General features: G+C 42.7%; 1 protein-coding gene across 5 annotated transcripts in view; it reads right to left on the reverse strand.

Annotated features, from left to right (window-relative positions):
* The window catches only part of UCHL5 (ubiquitin C-terminal hydrolase L5), a 166,977-nt gene that overhangs the window by 91,691 nt on the left and 57,217 nt on the right, over positions 1–18,069 (reverse strand). For all 5 annotated transcript variants that reach the window (XM_029618537.1, XM_029618536.1, XM_029618535.1 and 2 more), the window contains exon 10: positions 9,872–9,970. In XM_029618537.1, coding sequence (XP_029474397.1) covers positions 9,872–9,970 — 99 coding nt within the window. The remainder of the gene's footprint in view (positions 1–9,871; positions 9,971–18,069) is intronic.

The following is an 18,069-nucleotide window of genomic DNA, read 5'->3' on the forward strand; positions in this document are numbered from 1 at the left end:
CCAAACAATTGAATCACCAACAATGATGGCTGACATAACTCTTCCCTCCAGGGCACTAGTTCTTTGTTGATGCATCCTCGATGTGAAAAGGATAATGCATCACCTGGAGAGCAGGACCATGTCCTGCTACACTAGGATGATGCTGTCCGACTAGGTGACTTTGCTTCTCTAAAGCAGCACAGGGGCTGATGGACTGGAGTTGGGACGTGGCTACTATATCCCTGAAAGTCTCCCTCTATATAACTCTATAGACCTTCGGGTCTTCCACGCTAGCCTCCAGAGATTGGACTCATTTTCTGAGAGCCAGAAGCTCTTTGCACCAGATGCAAATATACAACTCCTTCACTAAATAGTAGATAATCATACATATGGCATTGGTACAAAAGACTGGAAGGCTCCCATCTCGTTGCTGGACTCTGATCCGCATCTTAATATTGTTGAGTGCTTAGTTAATTTAGATTGCTATGAGAGTAGGGATAAGTAAATCAGAGTTCTTTAAATTTATGTGGTGTATTTAATGTTAATTTGCCAATGACCTGCAAGGCAAAAATTAATCAAATTGATAAAGGCTAGGTCATTCCCTTGTTTTAGATAAATTCCTGATTTATTTTTGATGTGAAAATGTCTCTTGTCCTCTTATATGGGATAAGAGTTTATAAATCAAAGAACGAGCTTAAGGGTGGCTGGGAGCGAAAGAAAGGCACTAAAACAAATTACCTACTTTTCCTAGCCCTTTTTTCTAATCAAGGCACACACACTTTATTCTCATCCTTCTGCCTCCCATTCTCAGCATTAGGGCTGAACATGGCAGGCCCTGCAGCTACTTGCTCTATGAATTTTCATCACTGTCTTGCCCTACACAAGCTGGCAGCAGGAACATCAAGTGAGCTTACTGTAAATGTTTTCCATACATAGTAGAATGAATTAGCAATATGTGGGTGATGTTATCTGGTGACACCATACAGACTCATCTCTTCAAGCTAGTAGTGCTTTAACCTGTAATGAGCATGTATGGGAAATCTCGCATGGGTGTTGCCTCAAGAGCCTTCTCGGTCTGTTCCAGAGCTAACAAGCCACGTAGTTGACTCTCCAGGAAGGCAGGCAGGTACCCCATGGCTAATTCATCCTGCTATCTATGGAAAACACTGTTTATGGTAAGCAAACTTGCTTTTTCCATCAATAAGCAGGATGAAGTAGCCATGATATTTGAGGAGCTCCAAGCTAAGGATTGCAGTGAAGTGTTACTGAAAAGCAACCTAGACTTCACAGAGGAGAGGAGACAACTGAGAGAGTACATTATGCAACACCACCAGTCCAAAGGTACTGCCAAAGTTGATTGCTTGTCCAGACAGTAGTGGGATGTAAAAGAATCTAATGATGACCAAGTGGCCACCTTGCAGATATCTTTGAGATAAGTGGGCAGTGGAGGTGGCTATGGTTCTGACCTGATGAGCTTTTACTGGATTGGCAAGATCAAATCCTGCTGATACCTAATAATGCTGAATGCAGTCTGAGTGCGTTTTGACTCTGAAGCACTCAGTCGATTAGAATCAAAGGAAGAGCTGTGAAGCCTGATGATGTGGCTGAGTTCTCTTCTTGGAGTAGGCCAGAGCTTATTTATAGTCTAAAGTATGGAAATTCTTTTCACCTTCATGAGTATGTGGCCACGGAAAAACCACCGGCAATACTATGAATTGATTGATGTAAAAAACCAATACCATTTTCGTCATAAATTTTGAATGTGTGCAAAAGGCCACCTTATTGTGATAGAATTGCATGTCAGGTTTAGAGTGCACAAGAGCTTACTTACTCTGCGCACCAAACTTAAAGCCACTAGGAAGATCATCTTCTATGAAAGATACTTCAAGGATATCATATCCATAGGTTCAAAGAGGGTTTTCATCAACTGGATATGGACAACATTGGCATTCCAGGGTACTGGAAGTTTACGAAGCCAAGATTTCAAGTGCCATAATCTTTTCTTGAATTTTGCTACCCGAGGATGCTGGGAAACAGGTTTCTCATTGGCTGTCATGTGATAGGCCTCTATGGCACTAAGGTGTACTCTTACTGAGGATTTATCTAGGCCGGAATCCAATAAGATGTGTAAGTAGACTAGGAAGTGTCATGTCTTGCAGAAGAATGGGTTGAGGCCAAGATGAATAAAGGCATAGTTGCACCTGGTTGAAGGCTTGTGGGTTGAGAGAATATTATCTTCGATAGACTTGGGCAAGGACAGGTCTGCTATCGCGCACTCAACATTCACGCTGCGAGATTGAGAGATTCCAGGTTTGGATGAAGCAACTTGCCATCTTTTAGAGAAAGGAGATGAAGATGCACTTTAAGGTGAACTGAAGGATGTTGCGAAAGACGAACGAGCTATGCATAGCAGAGTTGTCTGGGCCATGCTGGAACTATGAGAATCATAAAGGTCAAAGCAGCTTTGGAATTGTAGCCATTATTAGAGGCAGGGGAAGAAAAACGTACATGAGGCTTTGTCCCCAGTCTATTAAGGAAGCATCTTGAGAGATCTGAAGTTCGCTGGGAAGAACGGAGCAAAATTGATCGAATTTCCGATTGGACTCCACTGAAAACAGATCTATTGATGGATGACCTCACAACTCGAAGAGTGTCTATCGTGGACTGTTTGATGGACCATTCTTGAGGCCGGAATATCCTACTGAGATGGTCCGCTAACGTATTAGATATCCTTGAAAGATATGTGGCTTGAAGGGTGGCATGATAATTGACTGCCCACTGCCATATTTTCAGCTTCTCTTTGGCAGAGCTGCCAAGAGCCGGTTCCTCCCTGCTTGTTGACATAAAAGGATTAAGATACTCTTCTTTCGCAGGAGATGCATGAACATGAGGCACACATTGATTGTTCTGAACTTGAGAAGACCAATTTGAAGATGACTTTCTTCAAAAGACCTGGAAACCTCGAGTCTGACAGGATATGGTATGTGCTCCCCAAACTTTGGTAAAGACATTCATAGGGAAACGGCCAAAGGCAGGCTCCATTTCAAAGGACATGGGGAAGGATCCACCAGCAAAGCTCATAAGAACATAAGAAAATGCCATACTGGGTCAGAACAAGGGTCCATCAAGCCCAGCATCCTGTTTCCAACAGTGGCCAATCCAGGCCATAAGAACCTGGCAAGTACCCAAAAACTAAGTCTATTCCATGTAACCATTGCTAATGGCAGTGGCTATTCTCTAAGTGACCTTAATAGCAGGTAATGGACTTCTCCTCCAAGAACTTATCCAATCCTTTTTTAAACACAGCTACACTAACTGCACTAATCACATCCTCTGGCAACAAATTCCAGAGTTTAATTGTGCGTTGAGTAAAAAAGAACTTTCTCTGATTAGTTTTAAATGTGCCCCATGCTAACTTCATGGAGTGCCCCCTAGTCTTTCTACTATCCGAAAGAATAACCGATTCACATCTACCCGTTCTAGACCTCTCATGATTTTAAACACCTCTATCATATCCCCCCTGAGTCGTCTCTTCTCCAAGCTGAAAAGTCCTAACCTCTTTAGTCTATCCTCATAGGTGAGTTGTTCCATTCCCCTTATCATTTTGGTAGCCCTTCTCTGTACCTTCTCCATCGCAATTATATCTTTTTTGAGATGCGGCGACCAGAATTGTACACAGTATTCAAGGTGCGGTCTTCACCATGGAGCGACACAGAGGCATTATGACATTTTCCGTTTTATTCACCATTCCTTTTCTAATAATTCCCAACATTCTGTTTGCTTTTTTGACTGCCGCAGCACACTGTACCGACGATTTCAATGTGTTATCCACTATGACACCTAGATCTCTTTCTTGGGTTGTAGCACCTAATATGGAACCCAACATTGTGTAATTATAGCATGGGTTATTTTTCCCTACATGCATCACCTTGCACTTATCCACATTAAATTTCATCTGCCATTTGGATGCCCAATTTTCCAGTCTCACAAGGTCTTCCTGCAATTTATCACAATCTGCTTGTGATTTAACTACTCTGAACAATTGTGTGTCATCTGCAAATTTGATTATCTCACTCGTCGTATTTCTTTCCAGATCATTTATAAATATATTGAACAGTAACGGTCCCAATACAGATCCCTGAGGCACTCCACTGTCCACTCCCTTCCACTGAGAAAATTGCCCATTTAATCCTACTCTCTGTTTCCTGTCTTTTAGCCAGTTTGCAATCCACGAAAGGACATCACCACCTATCCCATGACTTTTACTTTCCTAGAATCCTCTCATGAGGAACTTTGTCAAACGCCTTCTGAAAATCCAAGTATACTATATCTACTGGTTCACCTTTATCCACATGATTATTAACTCCTTCAAAAAAGTGAAGCAGATTTGTGAGGCAAGACTTGCCCTGGGTAAAGCCATGCTGACTTTGTTCCATTAAATCATGTCTTTCTATATGTTCTGTGATTCTGATGTTTAGAACACTTTCCACTATTTTTCCTGGCACTGAAGGCAGGCTAACCGATCTGTAGTTTCCCGGATCGCCCCTGGAGCCCTTTTTAAATATTGGGGTTACATTTGCTATCCTCCAGTCTTCAGGTACAATGGATGATTTTAATGATAAGTTACAAATTTTTACTAATAGGTCTGAAATTTCATTTTTTAGTTCCTTCAGAACTCTGGGGTGTATACCATCCGGTCCAGGTGATTTACTACTCTTCAGTTTGTCAATCAGGCCTACCACATCTTCTAGGTTCACCGTGATTTGATTCAGTCCATCTGAATCATTACCCATGAAAACCTTCTCTATTATGGGTACCTCCCCAACATACTCTTCAGTAAACACCGAAGCAAAGAAATCATTTAATCTTTCCGCGATGGCCTTATCTTCTCTAAGTGCCCCTTTAACCCCTCAATCATCTAACGGTCCAACTAACTCCCTCACAGGCTTTCTGCTTCGGATATATTTAAAAAAGTTTTTACTGTGAGTTTTTGCCTCTACAGCCAACTTCTTTTCAAATTCTCTCTTAGCCTGTCTTATCAATGTCTTACATTTAACTTGCCAATGTTTATGCTTTATCCTATTTTCTTCTGTTGGATCCTTCTTCCAATTTTTGAATTAAGATCTTTTGGCTAAAATAGCTTCTTTCACCTCCCCTTTTAACCATGCCGGTAATCGTTTTGCCTTCTTTCCACCTTTCTTAATGTGTGGAATACATCTGGACTGTGCTTCTAGAATGGTATTTTTTAACAATGACCACGCCTCTTGGACATTTTTTACTTTTGTAGCTGCTCCTTTCAGTTTTTTTCTAACAATTTTTCTCATTTTATCAAAGTTTCCCTTTTGAAAGTTTAGCACGAGAGCCTTGGATTTGCACACTGTTCCTTTTCCAGTCATTAAATCAAATTTGATCATATTATCATCACTATTGCCAAGCTGCCCCACCACCGTTACCTCTCTCACCAAGTCCTGTGCTCCACTGAGAATTAGATCTGAAATTGCTCCCTCTCTCGTCGGTTCCTGAACCAATTGCTCCATAAAGCTATCATTTATTCCATCCAGGAACGTTATCTCTCTAGCGTGACCAGATGATACATTTACCCAGTCTATATTGGGGTAATTGAAGTCTCCCATTATTACTGCACTACCAATTTGGTTAGCTTCCCTAATTTCTCTCAGCATTTCACTGTCCATCTCACCATCTTGACCAGGTGGACGGTAGTATACCCCTATCACTGTAGTCTTCCCTGACACACAAGGGATTTCTACCCATAAAGATTCAATGTTGTATTTAGTCTCATGCAGGATATTTATCCTGTTGGACTCTATGCCATCCCGGACATAAAGCGCCACACCTCCTCCCGAGTGCTCCTCTCTGTCATTTCGATATAATTTGTACCCCGGTATAGCACTGTCCCATTGGTTATCCTCTTTCCACCATGTCTCTGAGATGCCAATTAAGTCTATGTCATCATTTACTGCTATACATTCTAATTCTCCCATCTTACTTCTTAGACTTCTGGCATTAGCATACAAACATTTCAAAGTTTGTTTTTTGTTTGTATTTTCATTCCACTTTTTAATTGATAGGGATAAGTTAGAATTTTTTAGCTCAGGGTTTTTAGTTACAGGCACTTGGACTACTTTTCTAATTATTGGAACCTCACTGTCGGGGTGCCCTAATTCTAATGCATCATTAGTATCCTTTAAAGATACCTCTCTCCGAACCATGTGCTGCTGAGCGACTGTCGGCTTTCCCCTTTGTTCTAGTTTAAAAGCTGCTCTATCTCCTTTTTAAAGATTAGCGCCAGCAGTCTGGTTCCACCCTGGTTAAGGTGGAGACCATCCCTTCGGAAGAGACTCCCCCTTCCCCAAAAGGTTCCCCAGTTCCTAACAAAACTGAATCCCTCTTCCTTGCACCATCGTCTCATCCACGCATTGAGACTCCGGAGCTCTGCCTGCCTCTGGTGACCTGCGCATGGAATAGGGAGCATTTCAGAGAATGCTACCCTGGAGGTTCTGGATTTAATCTTTCTACCTAAGAGCCTAAATTTGGCTTCCAGAACCTCCCTCCCACATTTTCCTATGTCATTGGTGCCACATGTTTCATTGGTGGCAAGACTGAGACTACTGTTTTCAGGAGCGTTATAGTTAAGCAGTGCTTGGGTAGATTCTTGGGTACTGAGGCAGATGACCACTACCACGGGGAGGAGCCCCGTGAGGCGCCACAGTACTGGGCTAAACATAGACGCACAAACACAGAGTTAGTTCTTTTATTAAACAGCTTGAAGTGTACCACCAGAGGTGGCAGTAGTGAGGTAGTCTGGATGTAGCAATCTCAGGACCCTCAGCAGAGGGGACCCTTCTCACCCCGTTGGTATAGGGGGATTCGGTGTAGGTTTCCCAGCAAGGCAGTACTGTGGATGAGATAGACAGAGTTACTCACTAGATGGTTGCTGTTGGTATGCGATTCCACCAGGTTGAAGAAGTTGGTAGAGGCAGGGAGAGCAGGCCCTCGAGGTGCGAGTACCTGATCCCTGTAAGGCACCTGAAATAAAGCAGAGGGCCCCCGAGAAGCGGGTACCCAGGTTAGCAATATCCCAAAGGGCAGAGACAGCGCTTCCAGCAGTAGCACGGAAGCGGAAGAGTAGCTTAGATCGGCCGAGACCAATCCTTTGCTAACTCAACAAGCTAGCAACATAGTACAGGCTATATATCCGGATGGCATGACATCAGTAGAGGGGAACGCCCCCGAGGTTCACGCCAATGCTGGAATAAAGACATGGGTGGCGTGTGTGCACCCTAGTAAGCCCTTGGGAGGAGCATGGCAGGAGGCAGCACCGTAGCCATTCCGGGGACGCCGGAGAGGTCATCTTGTAGACGCAGCGGCAGCCATTTTCCCAAGGGAAGCGGGAGGAGCCGTGAACAAGGTGAGGCAAATGGGGCGAAGCAGTCTAGTGTTGCGACTGGGCTCCAGTCAGGAGTCGTGAACACCACCCAGAAGGGTGGCTCCAGGTGGAGAGAGACAGGAATGGCTAGAAACAGTGTCTGGGTCCAGGCTGGGTCAGGGCAGGCGGCAAGTAGCAGTGTCTAGGTCCAGGCTGGGTCAGGGCAGGCGGCAAGTAGCAGTGTCTGGGTCCAGGCTGGGTCAGGGCAGGCGGCAAGTAGCAGTGTCTGGGTCCAGGCTGGGTCAGGGCAGGCGGCAATTAGCAATGTCTGGGTCCAGGCTGGGTCAGGGCAGGCGGCAGATAGCAGTGTCTGGGTTCAGGCTGGGTCAGGGCAAGGCAGGTCAGAAGGCCCGTAGGCCACACACAGTAAGCAGGGCAAGGCAGGTCAGAAGGCCCGTAGGCCACACACACACAGAAGGCCCGTAGGCCACACACCGTAAGCAGGGCAAGGCAGGTCAGAAGGCCCGTAGGCCACACACACACAGAAGGCCCGTAGGCCACACACAGTACAAGGTAGCAGGCCCAAAGGCACACACAGTACAAGGCAAGGTAGAAGGCCCGAAGGCCGCGCAAGGCAAGGCAAAGCAAGGAATGAATAAGGCCCGAAGACCACGCAAGGCAAGGCAAAGCAAGGAATGAATAAGGCCCGAAGACCACGCAAGGCAAGGCAAGGAATAAGGCCCGAAGGCCGCGCAAGGCAAGGCAAGGAATAAGGCCTGAAGGCCGCGCAAGGCCAAACGCACAGCAAGCAGGGAAGGAAGGCTAGAGCAGGGAGCCCAGGCGAGCTCGATGCCGAAGCACCGAGGGAACTGTCAGGCAGGGTTATAAGGGACAGCCCAGAACATAGAGTGGACAGGGGAGATGGACTGGGCCTGCGAGGAGAGCCAGCACTAGAGGGACCCCTGGTGGTGAGGCGGTTGCACTGCAGCCATAGCCGTAACATCTAGCACCTACAGACGCAAAACTGAGCTAGTTGATTCCATTGATTGCACAAACCCCACTAAAGATGACTGATATGGAGAAGAGTAAAGGGAACTTCATGAATCCCTGCTACCATAGGGCTGAGGACAATCATTATTTGATGGCTGTGCAGTGTTGAATAGACAGGAGTTGACGAATTAAGCAATGTAGCATTTGAGCTCTGTTGGAGGGCAAGAATGCTCTGTGCTACGATGAACTGGATTTGTTGGATCAGAATCAATATAGATTTCTCAAAGTTGATCAAGAATCCAAGAGGCTGCAGCAAATGTATTGTGGTGTGAAGAGCTTGTAACGCTCCCTCTTGGGAGGATGCTTTTATGAGTCAGTCATCCAGATATGGGAATATCTGGCCAACCCGACATCGTAGGTAAGCTGCTACTATTGCAAGGCACTTGGTGGAGATCCTGAGACAGCTGATAGGCCAAACAGAAGTACCTTGTAATGGTAATGAGTAGGCATGTGCATCTGCTGCTCCATTAGTTTGATTTGTTTTGGCGATAATGCATGTATCTGACAAAAAGATAGTGTACTTGCAGAAACGAATGGTGTGTGCATATGTACGCGCTATATTCTACTCTCCCTGGCACAGTCATCAGATAAGATGAATGAGAAGCTTACAGACAATACGCAGCCTTCTGTCAAACATCAGAAACATTAACTCCATTCTCATTAGCATGGCTCCCAGCAATCACTGGGTCCAAGCTGACAGAGATGATGTGACACTGCCCCTACAATGTAAGGCACAAAAACTCGTGTGTCATACGTTTATGCAGAGAGAGAGAGAGAGAGAGAGAGAGAGAGAGAGAGAGAGAGAGAGGATAGCAGGCCCTTCAGCCTTACATCAAAAGTTGGGGAAGCCAATGTATACCCAGAGGTGGATGGAATGACAAAATAGAGCTCTACATACCCTCAAACACACAAAATAATTTTTCAATTTAAAATAGATTTTTTACAGGCTTGGGACTTATTGTAAAGTGGAGGAATAGCCTAGTGGTTAGAGCAATAGGCTGCGAGCCAGGAACACCAGTGTTCAAATCCCATTGCTGCTCCTAATGACCTCGGGCAAGTCACTTTACTCTCCATTGCTTTAGGTACAAATTTAGATTGTGAGCCCTCTGAGGAATAGGGAAATACTACGATACCTGAACGTAATCTGCCTTGAAAGCGCTTAAAAAGCAGAAAAAAAATGAAAAAAAAACCCCAAAAACCTACAGTCCTGAATGTAATCTACTTTGAAGTGCCTGAAAGGCGGAAATAAATCAAATAAAAAAAAAAAATATTGTGAAACAGGAGAAGGTGAGCTCCTCCTCACGGACTCTTGAAATCCTGGCCTTAATGAGACCCATGACATTGAGGCTGCAGTCAGGTATTACAAAACAACAAAGCCACTTTGGATTTAAAGGTTAGATTTCATTCAAAAGAATACAAATCTTAACACCAACACACCAGAGAGAACAAGCTTACCTTTTCCACCAGTGGTATTAATTGCTGATGTTCTGCTAATGTCTTTAGCAATTCCATGATGAAAGGCAGATAGTTATGTTTTCTTCTTATGTTTTCAACCTGAAAAAGAAATGATTGTTTGAGAAAACGATTTTGGATCTGTTGCCACCAAGACAAGGCATATCCTGAACAACTGCTCAAAATGTTCAATGGTGCACCGGTGCCAAGAAAAAAATGGAAGAGTTCAAGAAGACCATCGTGTCTTCCAGAAGGCAACTAAAACAGTTTGAACACAGATACTCTTCTAAAATCTTTCAGGGGCACTCGGGGCCCCTTCTTTTTACTTGCTTAATAAAATTTGATTTCACACTTCTCAATGACACCAAAATGTGTTACAATATGAAATAAACTTAGCTCTTCATACATGCCTGCAACCACAGTAGAGAAAGATGGCTTTATGTTGCAAGAAGTATGACTGCTATTTTCACACACCCATGAAGAGTAACTGAGAAAAGGACGTGCATGTCTATGACAAGCTAAGAAACAGAGGCTGTGAACAAGCTCAGGATAAATCACTCATCCCAGCACCTGCAACCCCTCTAGGAGCTGAAGGATATAGACCTCCTCATAACAGGCTTTTCTCAGTGTCAACTGGACCCATAAGTCTTCTTTAATAGGCCTTGTTACTTTGTACCACTGAAGCCTGGTGATCCAGCTCAACTGGAGGGCTGCTCATCCTGTGCTCTGCTAACAAGGACAGATCTCACAAGGAGAAGGGAGGCAATATGCATAGGGCTCTGCAGAGCAGGGGCAGGAAGACCCAGGTCACCTCACAGTGGAGCAGGGCCAAGATGGGTCGCTCCTTATAGTCTGAAACCAAATTGCTCACAGCCTATCACAGTTACCGTGGAATTAAAGACTATTTTTAAAGAAAGAAAGAAATCAATATAATAATTTAAATTATTCATATATAGAGCCTGTCTTAAATTTATAAGAATATTGGGAGTCCAATAATGTTCAAAAGAGCAGAATCATAGGAAATAAATCAAGAAATCTGCACAGATTTCCCATACTAATTACCTATTGCCAATCCCCAAACAGAGACGTATCAGGAATGAGAGTCGAAGTATAAGCGTAATTGATCCGGTTCATTGAAAATATATCTTGAATTTTGAAATATGATTATGCATTTTGATGGGAACCGCAAATGAAACTTTTCTCCTCTTGAAACCGCCTCACTTCTCATAGTAAGAAATTTCTCTCTTCTTAACTGGGTGACTTTTGTTATATCAGGGAATGCCCGTATCTGTTGACCCTAGAACTCTTGAGTTTGGTTTCTAAATGCCATCCTCAGCACTGAATCTCTTTCCGAGGGAAAGGTAAATGTCACAAGTAATACAGCACAAGAGTCTATTATAATTTCTTGAGACATTTCAAGAATTGCTGAAAGGTTCATCGGTATTTCATCTGTTTGCAGATTGTTTCTCACGTCTCTAGTTGTAGGAATATAAAATATCCTAGAAATCGCAGGGATAACTTGCTCGGGATATTTTAACACATTCATTAAGTAACTTTTGAATAGCTCGTGTGGAGACGCCATGTTAGATTTTGGAAAATTCAAAAATCTCAAATTAGATCTTCTAATATCGTTCTCCAGGTTTTCCATCTTCCTATTATATATATTTTCAGATTTTACCAAGTTATCTTGTACCTGCTGAATGTTTTCAACTTTAATTTCTATTTCTTTAACTGCTGTTTCAACTACTTTCACCTTATTCTCAAGGCTCTGTACTCTGTCAATATTTTCTTTAAACAATGACGTCAAATCTTTAATAGTATGTAAAGAGCCTGTAATATATCAGAACAATGTTCTTTTGTTTAATTGAAAATCAATAAAAATTAAAAAATTAAAGACTATTTTTAAATGCCCTGTTTTGTTTTGTGGTTTTTAGTATGAGTCATGTAACCTCTTTGCACGTCCCGAAAATCCCACCAGAGCTTGAAGCTGTGTCCATCTAGAGACCCAACAGACAATGTATAGACCTCGCCTGAACATGTGCGCATTCCCCTCTCCTGGCAATCAGCCACCGATCAACTGGGATTCCACTTGCTTTTGGATAAGTCCCTGTCAATAAAGCTATTCCCTTAGGGTTTTTCTGAGAACATTGATTACACAAACCTGGAATCAGGTGTTTGGAATGAAAAGTGCTCATAGACCACACATCAAAACACTGGGATCACCCAGCTTCTCACTTACCTAGAGCACAATCAGTCTGAAGCACAATGGTAATAAACTAAAGACTTTATTATTAAAAAGGAGGTGCATGAAAGAAGAAAAAGTTAAAACATATCTGATTTTCTTTTATTTCTGCTACATCAGTCTAGAATTTTTGAGTTTTGTTCCTCTCTGTCAGCTGATGGAGGCAGAGCATTGGCTTTTTTTATTCTTATGACATCCCTACATCTACTTAAGTCAGGTGCAGAAAGAATAAGCCAATACACTGTCACGCTAAATAAAGATTTCTGATATTTTTTGCAAAACATTGAAACAAATGTCTCTTTTTTAAAATGTAAAACTTCACTGAGATTTTCCTCTGATATTCTATTTTTTATATTTTTTTTTGTTTTCCTTATGGTAGGTTTCTAGACTGATGTAGCAGAAGTGTTACGCCCGTTGGTCACAGACAGCTGCGACCGCTGTTGCTCACCTCTTGCTTGACTACTCTGACTTCGTTGGGCCGACTCGTGGCCTCAGCCAGCTATTTCCGGCCTGCACGCTCTGGTTCCCGGGCCTCCCGGGACGGTATGGGTACTGCCGACCGCCATCTTGACCCTGGAGTTCCTTAGGCGCACGCTCTACCAGCCCAGTCTTTATGCACGTCATGGCAGGAACCTCGGAGGCGTCACCCTCGGATGACGACAATTCTCAAGGACTCTTAAGCCGGCTGGCCCTGCCTACCTATGACTTGGCAACGAGTTTCCTCATTGCTGAATCCGCTTCGCTACGACTCTTGGTCCAGTTCCTGATTCCTGGTGTGAGACACTCTGGGTACCCGCTCCTCAGGGGCCCCTCTCGTCTCTGGCTATCCGCTCCACTGAGGGTCTTCTTCCTAGGATCGCTGCCTGCTCCGTTCCCCGGGGCTTTCTCTGGAACTATCGATCTACTCCTGTGAGTACTCCGTTCTGTGCACCATTGCCATACTATTGCTAAAAGAAGAATCCTCTTTGGCGTTCCCCACTCTGCGGACCATTGCCATACTACTGCTACAAGAAGAACCCTCTTTGGAGTACGCCGCTCTGCAGACCATTGCCATACTACTGCTCTGCGGACCAGTACCGTGCTATTGCTACAGAGGGACCCTCTTCGGTGTACCCCGCTCTGCGGAGCATTGCCATACTACTGCTACAAGAAGAACCCTCTTCGGAGTACGCCGCTCTGCAGACCATTGCCATACTACTGCTCTGCGGACCAGTACCGTGCTATTGCTACAGAGGGACCCTCTTCGGTGTACCTCACTATGCGGACCATTGCCGTATAATTGCTACAGAGGAATCCTCCTCTGTGTATCCCGCTTACGGACCGTTTCCGTGCCATCGTTACCAAGGACCCTCATCAGAGTACCCCGCTCTGTGGACCACTGCCGACTCTTCACTTTAAGAGGACTCCTTCGTGGGAATACCCCACTTCACAGACCTGGTACACCTCAGCGTCTGTGTGTGTCTCTGCCACGCTCCCTGCTCCAAGGGCCGTGGCACTCTACTTCCTTTACTAAAGATTAAGGACTTTCTATAGCCTGACCTAACGTCAGCGACTGAGCTGACGTTCCGTGGCTCCACCACCTGGGGTCACTATCTGGCTACACCTCAGCTCTTCATCTCGACTCTCTGTCTCCACCACCTGTTGTCCTGTGCACATCACAGCTGAGACTTCACCTCCTGACGGTGAGGCTCATGGAGCTCCTCTCCGTGGGCAGTGCCATCTCTCACCTCAGCCCAGGGCCCACATACTCACAAATCCTAATAGAAATAAAGGAAAGAAAATTTTCAGTTTTAATTCTTTTAAGAACATGCCATACTGGGTCAGACCAAGGGTCCATCAAGCCCAGCATCCTGTTTCCAACAGTGGCCAATCCAGGCCATAAGAACCTGGCAAGTACCCAAAAACTAAGTCTATTCCATGTTACTGTTGCTAGTAATAGCAGTGGCTGTCAACTTAATTAATAGCATGTAATGGACTTCTCCTCCAAGAACATATCCAATCCTTTTTTCAAACAACACTAACCACATCCTCTGGCAACAAATTCCAGAGATTAATTGTGCATTAAGTGAAAAAGAACTTTCTCCGATTAGTTTTAAATGTGCCACATACTAACTTCATGGAGTGCCCCCTAGTCTTTCTATTATCCGAAAGAGTAAATAACCGATTCACATCTACCCGTTCTAGACCTCTCATGATTTTAAATACCTCTATCATATCCCCCCCTCAGCCGTCTCTTCTCCAAGCTGAAAAGTCCTAACCTCTAAGTCTTTCCTCATAGGGGAGCTGTTCCATTCCCCTTATCATTTTGGTCACCCTTCTCTGTACCTTCTCCATCACAATTATATCTTTTTTGAGATGCGGCAACCAGAATTGTACACAGTATTCAAGGTACGGTCTTACCATAGAACGATACAGAGGCATTACAACATTTTCCGTTTTATTCACCATTCCCTTTCTAATAATTCCCAACATTCTGTTTGCTTTTTTGACTGCCGCAGCACACTGAACAGAAGATTTCAATGTGTTATCCACTATGACGCCTAGATCTCTTTCTTGGGTGGTAGCACCTAATATGGAACCTAACATTGTATAACTGTAGCATGGGTTGTTTTTCCCTATATGCATCACCTTCAACTTATCCACATTAAATGTCATCTGCAATTTCGATGCCCAATTTTCCAGTCTCACAAGGTCTTCCTGCAATTTATCACATTCTGCTTGTGATTTAACTACTCAACAATTTTGTATCATCTGCAATTTGATTACCTTCACTTGTTGTATTTCTTTCCAGATCATTTATAAATATATTGAAAAGTAAGGGTCCCAATACAGATCCCTGAGGCACTCCACTGCCCACTCCCTTCCACTGAAAAAATTGTCTATTTAATCCTACTTTCTGTTTCCTCTCTTTTAGCCAGTTTGTAATCCACAAAAGGACATCGCCACCTATCCCATGACTTTTTACTTTTCCTAGAAGCCTCTCATGAGGAACTTTGACAAACGCCTTCTGAAAATCCAAGTACACTGCACATCTACTGGTTCACCTTTATCCACATGTTTATTAACTCCTTCAAAAAAGTGAAGCAGATTTGTGAGGCAAGACTTGCCTTGGGTAAAGCCATGCTGACTTTGTTCCACTAAACCATGTTCTGTGATTTTGATGTTTAGAACATTTTCCACTATTTTTCCTGGCACTGAAGTCAGGCTAACCAGTCTGTAGTTTCCCGGATCGCCCCTGGAGCCCTTTTTAAATATTGGGGTTACATTAGCTATCCTCCAGTCTTCAGGTACAATGGATGATTTTAATGATAGGTTACAAATTTTTACTAATAGGTCTGAAATTTCATTTTTTAGTTCCTTCAGAACCCTGGGGAGTATACCATCCAGTCCAGGTGATTTACTACTTTTCAGTTTGTCAATCAGGTCTACCACATCCTCTAGGTTCACCTTGATTTGGGTCAGTCCATCTGAATCATTACCCATGAAAACCTTCTCTGGAATAGGTATCTCCCCAACATCCTCTTCAGTAAACACCGAAGCAAAGGAATCATTTAATCTTTCCGTGATGGTTTTACCTTCTCTAACGATCCAACTGATTCCCTCACAGGCTTTCTGCTTCGGATATATTTTAAAAAGTGTTTACTGTGAGTTTCTGTCTCTCAGCCAACTTCTTTTCAAATTCTCTCTTAGCCTGTCTTATCAATGTCTAATATTTAACTTGCCAATGCATATGCATTATCCTATTTTCTTCTGTTGGATCCTTCTTCCAATTTTTGAATGAAGATCTTTTGGCTAAAACAGCTTCTTTCATCATGCCGGTAATCGTTTTGCCTTCTTTCCACCTTTTTTAATGTGTAGAATACATCTGGTCTGTGCTTCTAGGATGGTTTTTTTGTTTTTTTTTTAAACAATGTCCACATCATGAGCAAAAGTAGGGTCAGTAAATCCTACTGAAATTTGTAAAGCAGCCACTTGGTCTACTTTACATATGTTCACTAACCATTACAGGTTGGATGTTCTCGCTAAGGAAGAATAGGTCTGGCTATATCCAGTCCTACTTCCCCCAAAAGAAATTAGAAAACAAAACTAGGGGTAAGTATATTAATACATGAAAATACTATCTTAAGATATATTATATATTTCTATTTACAATATTATGTCTTAAAAGTACAAAGTTTACAGTATATCAAGATCAAATAATACACAGAAATTTATACAACCATTATTTAGTGCATTGACAAAAACATAGTCAATAGCAATATCAACCCACCCAATAAAACCACCTCTCAATCACAAGTACATACCTGAAATACTTCTACACACATCAAGCCCACATTACATCAACCCTACATACATTATATAAAACCAGGTTCCCCAGATACAAAACAATAACACAACTTAAACCACAATATTTATATCTAAATTTCTGTATATATTGTTTGATCTTGATATACTGTAAAATTTGTACTTTTAAGATATGAAATAGTGAATACAAATTTATATTATATCTTAAACTAATGTTTCCATGGATCAATATACTTACTCACTAAGAAAGACTCAGTTTTTAGAGAAAGGGTTCTTACAGTGGGGTTTACATCATACCAACCAGAATAATTGGGCTTTGATACCTCCCAAATATTCTGAACTGTTATAGCAGAAAAATAAGGAAGAATCCAGTGGGAGCACTGAGAGGAGAGGATCACCTTGCTGGTGGCTGAAAGGAATCAGTAAGTTTTTGCTTGGGACATTGTCTTTTTTAAAAGTACTGGGGCAAAACTTTACTATTTGGGAATATTATTTAGTGTGTTTATGCTTTTAATAGTCAATAAGACAGCAAATACAGAAGTTAGACTGTTTGTATTTTTAAATAGTTAGTCAGTAAGGCAGCTAGCAAGCAGTAGTTAGTGTGTTTATTTTTAATAGTCTGTAAGGTAGCTAGTAAGCAGAAGTTAGAGTGTTTGTATATATATAAAAAAAAAAAAGTAGCCAGAAGCTGGAAATAAGCTAGGAGCAGTGTATACCTAAGTGAAAAGGTTGAAAAGTTCAGTTCAGTTACTCACCTTGGAAAGGTGTTGAGGTAGTGGGATTTGGCTTGATTAGGTACCAACATTTGTTAATCAAGAGAGCAGTGAGTCATGCTGGCTGACTAACTGAAGTTAGATTGTTTGTATTGTTTGAAGGTGACCCCTCCTACTCGTTGAACCACTGTGAACTGTGGGTTATGGCTGAAGCCCTTAAGAAGTCTGTTCTTGTTTTTCTGGCTCCATGATAGGCCCTCTGGGCCTCGCAGATTGCATTGGAAATTGTCTACCAGGTAGATATCTCCTTATGAAGCATCTGTAGCTTGGCCTCTCCTAAATCCTTGACCAATTTCTCAAGCTCACTGCTGAATTACAAATGACCTTTGCAAGGTAATTTACAGAGACATATCCTAGGCAATCAGGCGGCTTCCAAATTCCTTAGCCAAAGTAACCTTATTGCTCTGACTGCTAAAGCTAAGGACCTAGAAGTAATTCTTATTAGATCATATTAGCCAATACATGTAGCTGTAGACTCAAGTCTTGTCACATTTTCTTTAAAGTACTGAATCCAGCACAAAAGAGCCCTTGCTATAACTTGTGCAAATTGTCACCTGAACAGACACAGCACTTGAGGTGAAGGAATGCTTAAAAATAAGCTCATCCTAAGAGTCCTTGAGTGCTGCATCTTCTTCTATAGGAATAACTGTCTTTCTAGTGACTACAGAGATTATAGCATCAACCTTAGGCTTCTGAAATAGTCTCTCTTGGACCTCTGTAAGCAGCGGATAAAGTTTATTAAAAAACCTCAAACGTCTGAAACCAGTCTCTGGGTGGTCTCATTCTGATGAGACCATATTTTCAATTTCTGAATGTAAGGGAAAGGCAGTTGATGGCTTTCTTATATCTTTAATTATTGGGTCTCAATCTGGGATATCTTA

The sequence above is a fragment of the Rhinatrema bivittatum genome, chromosome 10 (genome assembly GCF_901001135.1).
Source record: "Rhinatrema bivittatum chromosome 10, aRhiBiv1.1, whole genome shotgun sequence".
Taxonomy (NCBI): domain Eukaryota; kingdom Metazoa; phylum Chordata; class Amphibia; order Gymnophiona; family Rhinatrematidae; genus Rhinatrema; species Rhinatrema bivittatum.